The 6,000-nt window shown below is 42.1% G+C and overlaps 2 protein-coding genes across 2 annotated transcripts in view; one reads left to right on the plus strand and one right to left on the minus strand.

Moving 5' to 3' along the window:
• The window catches only part of tmem8b (transmembrane protein 8B), a 1,109,927-nt gene that overhangs the window by 404,702 nt on the left and 699,225 nt on the right, over positions 1-6,000 (minus strand). The window lies entirely within an intron of this gene.
• Positions 1-6,000, plus strand: part of slc20a2 (solute carrier family 20 member 2) — a 60,491-nt gene that overhangs the window by 45,791 nt on the left and 8,700 nt on the right. The window contains exon 10 of the mRNA XM_037680916.1: positions 4,701-4,785. Coding sequence (XP_037536844.1) covers positions 4,701-4,785 — 85 coding nt within the window. The remainder of the gene's footprint in view (positions 1-4,700; positions 4,786-6,000) is intronic.

Consider the following 6,000-nt stretch of genomic DNA (forward strand, 5'->3'; position numbering starts at 1 on the left):
AAGCTGGTGCACCATTCTCACAAAAGTCAGAAAATAAAAGGAATACATTATATCCACTAAACTGACACCTTAAAACATCCAATTCAGTTCAGTTTATTTACATAGCACCAAGTCACAACAGAAGTCATCTCAGGGCACTGAACAGAAACATTCATATATAAAAATAATAATTTAACACTATTTATCTGAGGAGCAGACTGCTTTGAATTTAACCCCATCACAGAACTCTCATCTTGAGCAAGCATGAAGGCGACAGTGGAAAGGAAAAACTCCCTCATGAGGAAGAAACCGTTAGCAGAACCAGGCTCAGGACAAGCGGTCATCTGCTTTGACTGGCTGGGTCTGAGAGGAACAGATACACAATGGCAGGTCAAGAATCGCATGTTAAGATAGAAATAATATAAAATTAAAATTATTAATTTTAACAATTCATTTAAGGAAATGAGGTCAATTTGTCCTCTAGTAATCTAAATCTATAGCAGCATAACAAGCCAACCCTAATTATAGGATTTATCACAAAGGAGAGTCTTAAGCCCAGTCTTAAAACTGGACAATGTGTCAGCCTCACGGACAGAAACTGGAAGTTGGTTCCACAAGAGAGGAGCCTGATAACTGAAAGATTTTCCTCCCATTCTGCTTTTGGAAACTCTAGGAACCACAAGTAAACTTGCAGTCTGAGAGCAAAGTGCTCTGTTGGGAAAAAATGGAACAATAAGATCTGTAATATAATATGGATCTAGGTTGTTGAGAGCTTTGTAGGTTAGAAGTAAGATTTAACTGAAATCAGAGGAGATTTTTAATCTGGTTTTAAAAGTGATTTTACTCATTTAAAATCCTGGCATTTTATTTCCCAGAGAGGTGGATCATAATCACCATTAGCCCAGCTAGATTTAAATAAATAAATTTAAGCACGTTTTATCTAAGTTCATCAGGTACACACTAATTACTGTTTTGTTAATGTGAACATCCTGACACGACATTCATCGTATGTTCAGAATCCCACAGCAGTAAAACGAGAATGGTATGTCCTGGCTGTCTTTTTTTTGTGTCCTATTACATAACACATGAATAATTAATGAGTGTTTTAGTCCTCAGCAGATAAACCCCACAGCTCACTTTGTCCAACAACAGAACAGCAGTCTTTCCACGTCTCGAACCGCCCTCTTCGCTTCCTTTAGTCTGATGTTTTTCCATCTGTCCTCCCGCACATTAGTGAAAGAATGCACCCACGTGAACCTCAGGGATGTCTGTGAGATTGGAAAGCTGAGCCCTGAACCCGCAGGTCGCTCTGTGCTGAATGCACCGTAGGAGTGTGTATGCGTGCGTTAAGGGTCGGTTGTGTGTGTGTTGTTGCCTGGCGGGAACGTCACACAGAGTTACAGGAAGTTGTTTGGCATTCCGGATGAAGAGAGATGAAGCAGGATGGCTGAGGGAGTGGAGGAACCACAGTGGGAACTCTAGCTCTAACCACAGGGAGGGACGGCAGCCTGACTCCTTTCCTTAATCTTTTTTCCTCGTCTCACGTCTTACTTTTTTTTGGGTAAATATCTAATTTTGTAGTTAACCCTCCTCATCTCCTTGTCCTCGCTTTTTTTCTGTCCTTTTCATTCTTGTCCTCTCATCGCATTTTGTTTATTTGGCTCGCCTCTAAATCTCAGTTTTTAAAAGTCAGTTCTTCCCACGCTCACGCCATCTAATTATTTCCCCCTCTTTCTTTTTGTCTTTACCTTTTGATTTGCCCCTCTCTCCCTCTGTGCCCCCTTTTCTTTCTTAATCTCTTTCCTGCCATCTCACACTGACGCTCCTGCCAGGATCCAAAGACAAATTTGCTCTGGTTCACAGTTTAAAGCCTCCCTTTTCTCCGGAGTTTCCATGCGTCAGTCTGACAAAGAGATTTGTTCGGGACAAGGACACAAGAGTGCGTGGTTGTTTGGTTTTGTGTGCGCTACCTTACATGCCCTGGCATATATTTGAACTGCTGCAGTGTTCCACTAAGAAATGTAATTTATCACAGCAGTTACTCGGTTTTTAAACATAAAATGTGGATTTTCATCAGTCTCATGTTGTGTGACCTCAGATCAAGGTTGAGAGCTTCAGATCTTTTTCCAAGATATTCCAGGGAGCGGAGTAGGAGAAGGCCCATTTGCCTAGTTCAGTCCTCACTAAGGGAACAGTGCAGGTAATAATGTCCTGAGAGCGCACGCTGTAGCTGCACTCATGTAGAGACATGTAGGAGGAAATGTATGAAGGCAGCAGACCAAGAAGTGATTTAAAGATGAAAATGTACCAGTGGGAGAGTCTGCGTGAAGTTGTCCAGTTAACCAGTGAATACAGGGTGCAATGGTGGTTACAGTAGTTTCAGCCAGTTATGAATCTTAGCACACCATGATAGACAGCATCCAACATCTGCAGGGTGCTTGAAGGGGCATTCATATAATTGATGTTACCGTAGTCAATGGAGGGAAGGAAAGTCACAGTTACAAGGTGTTTCCTAGCATTCAGAGTTAGACAGGATCTGTTTCTGAAAAAGAAACCCAGTTTAACTTTCAGTTTCTTTACTAAGTTTTCCACATGGAGCTTAAACGAGAGACGCAAATCGACCGATGCCCAAATATTTGTAGGAATCGACAAACTCAATAGGGACACCCTTCGAGGATAAAAGCAAAGAAAAAACTGCTGGGGCTGACTTCCTGTTTGAAAAAAAGCATCCCTTTGGTTTTGTCGGCATTTAGGACAAGTTTGAGACAGAATAAATCTGACTGGATGATGTCAAAAGCAGATTGCAAAAGCTGGAAAACCTTAGCAACTGTTTTAGCGTGACAATAAACAACTGTGTCATCAGCATAGAAATGTATGGATGCATCAGGGATGCTCTGACCTACATTACCTATGTAGATTGTAAAGAGGGTGAGTCCTAAGACAGCCTTGCGGTACACCATTACTGACTGTTAAATAACTGGATTAACTAATTGGAATAACTAATTTTGGTCATTCTAGAGCTTTAGAGTTGTATTTTGACACATGTAGAAGAGCTCCATCAAGGCTACAGTCCTGAATGTTCGAGTCTAAAAGCCATGCCAGTGATAAAAACAATATTTTATATTAAACACACTAAAAACAGTCCAAGTCTCTGTATTATTTTTATAAATTTACGTCAGCAGATTCAGTCATAAATGTGGGGACGGCTGCCAAGATAGGTACAAAGCCAGCTGAGGCAGGTATGATGTGTGCACGAAACAATGTGTGCAGCCTAGAAAACACTTTTGCAAACCATGCAATCAAAAATACGTTGGGATTTTTTTTTTTGATGGTTGCTCAGAATATATCGTTAGTCACAGAGTTCAATAGGACTGCAACAGACCGTGTCGTTTTATCTGCAACTTTTCTCAGTAATCAAAAGAAACAACTCTTTAGCTAAATGTTGCTCATGTTGGAGCCACCAACACTGTATTTTTCACCATCTCAAACAGTTCAGATCTAAATTAACATGGGTTCAAGAAACTAATGTAGTCATTTTTTTGGTTATACATTTTTTTATTTTGTCACCACTTTCACAGCCAAACATCCGTGTCCCTGGAAGTCACATCAGTGGTTGTTTATCATGTGAAAATACCGATAGACAACCCTTCTTAAAACATAAACAACAAAAATGTTGTTTTGGTAATTAGAAGTATTGATTGTAGTGCCATAATCTTTCTAGCAATTTAGTTAGGTGCCGTAAGTGCAGAGACGGGCTCTAATTCAGTATTTTCTTTAACTGTATTTATACAGGAAATGAGAAAATGTCCAAGTAAAACTAATCCACTAAACCAGCGGTTCCCAACCATGGTCCTTGAGGAACACCACCCTGCATGTTTTAATCGTTTCCCTGCTCCAACCCATCTGATTCAGTGATTTTATTATTTCCTGATGTTCTGCCAAAGCCTGTTAATCACCCATTCATTCAAATCAGGTGTGTCAAAGCAGGGAAACGACTAAAACATGCAGGATGGCGTTCCTCATGGACCATGGTTGGGAACCATTGCACTAGACCACCATGACGTTTTCTGCCAAATTAAGCCCCGTCGATTTGCAGAAGAACTGGATTTGTTTTTAAGACTGTCTGATGGGAAGTGATCAGAGCCCTGCTTGGAGCCACTGCTCAGAAACAGGAAGTACGTTTTAACTGTTCATGATTCATCATTGTCTCAACACAGCTCCACCTCGTTGCTGCTTCTCTTCGAGAAGTACCAAACATGGATCCAGTTCTAGGCACTTTTCTTCTCTCAGAGTTGTTCTTTATGTTTTTGATGTAATGCTGTGCTTTTTTTAATCCCATAAAAGTGGCTTTTTTTTGGTGTGTTTTATGTGTTTGTGTGTGCGCATGCTTATTAATGATTTTCTCTTCCAGCGAATCCACTGGTCTGAAGTCAAAGCGCTCTGAAAACAGGGTATGAATATGGAGAAAATGTCCTGTAAGCAAAAAGCGATACAGAAACACTTGAAACGATCTACGAACCTCTAGGACCTCACAGGAAGTCTGTCAGTAGTTTGTGTAGTTCTCTACAACTTAAGTCTTAAATGTTACTTTGTGTGACGGGTGAATGCCCTGCTCTGGTTAGCTCTGGCGAGGCTGTGCCGTCATTACCAGCGTCCCAGACAACACAATGAAGACTGTCTCTTTGCCCCCTCCTCTCCCCCATCCCTCCCTCCTTCCACAGTGGATTCACTATTGAACTGGCTTCTGCACTCACAGTCGTGTTGGCTTCCAATATCGGAATCCCTGTCAGTACCACACACTGCAAGGTATGACCGAGTGGCCCCTCCGGCTGCTGACCTCCTAACCACCCCCCTCCCTCTAGGTTCCACCAGGGGAAAGGGAGCTCACACCTCCTCCCAGGGCATAAATCCAACGTTCGTTTTTGAAGACGATTAAGGTGTCTGCCTGTTGAAACAGTCGGAAACACCTCATTAAATGACACAAAACTCTTAATACCAACTATTTGTAAAAATGATGTCAGTTCATGCTTTTCTTGTGTTTCCTGCGACAGGCTGCTCACTCGGGTTAACACTCCAACAGTCAGCCTCTGCCTGTCACACGAACTAGATTTTTCTTCTACATGTCTGCATCTGACAATCCTATCGTGTTGTGAGTCAAAAATCTTTGACATGTCCAGCCCGTGGGCCACAGTGTGCAGCCCCTCTCCCCTGCTCTTTTCAGGAACATCAAGCTGGAAGAAAAAGCGGGCCCCTCCCTGACCCCCCGCTCCACCCACAGTGTTTCATACTCTTGTTTCATTTCCACCAACTCTTGTTAATTTTGACCTTCTCTCAGCACTGGCATGGTTTGGTGTGTGGGTCCCTCCACCCTCCTGTGCTTGGCTGCAAGCAGACTCCTGCCCTCCTCCCCCTGCAACCAAAGCCACCATTTGCCCCCCCAGCCCCCCCCCCCCTCCAGAACCCACCTGCCACACTTGTTTTCCACTATTTTTACCTCTCCCTCTCCATCTTTCTGTTTCTCCACCCATCTGTCTTTACAGCGGATTTTGCATTGAAGTAATGAGTGCGCTTACTGTGCTTGTTGCATCAAATGTGGGCATCCCAATAAGCTCCACCCACTGCAAGGTACTGCAGTCACTGGTAGTGAAGTCATGCCCCCCCTCCCCCCACAACCCATCAGAGCTTTTCTTGATCGCTTCACCTCTAGCTGTCAATCACAGAAACCAATCGCAGCTCTTGGAAGTTGAAGTTTTGACTTTTTTGCAGTTTTCCTTCAGCAGCAAACATTTACAAACTCCTTCACGAATAAATCTTTCAGGCAGTTTGAAATTTGTTATAAAGATTATTTTTCACAAATGTTTAACGATTAGATTGTAATTAAATCAGTGGTTTTGAAAAGTAAAGTTAGGTTGTATTTTTTACTGTTTAATGACTAGTTGAACATTTTCATTACATATTGAATATATCGCATTTTATTTTTGTTTTCAACCCAGAGCTTGTATTCCTGTAATACAGTAGTCC

This window comes from Nematolebias whitei, chromosome 8 (genome assembly GCF_014905685.2).
Source record: "Nematolebias whitei isolate Nwh7 chromosome 8, NemWhi1, whole genome shotgun sequence".
NCBI lineage: Eukaryota > Metazoa > Chordata > Actinopteri > Cyprinodontiformes > Rivulidae > Nematolebias > Nematolebias whitei.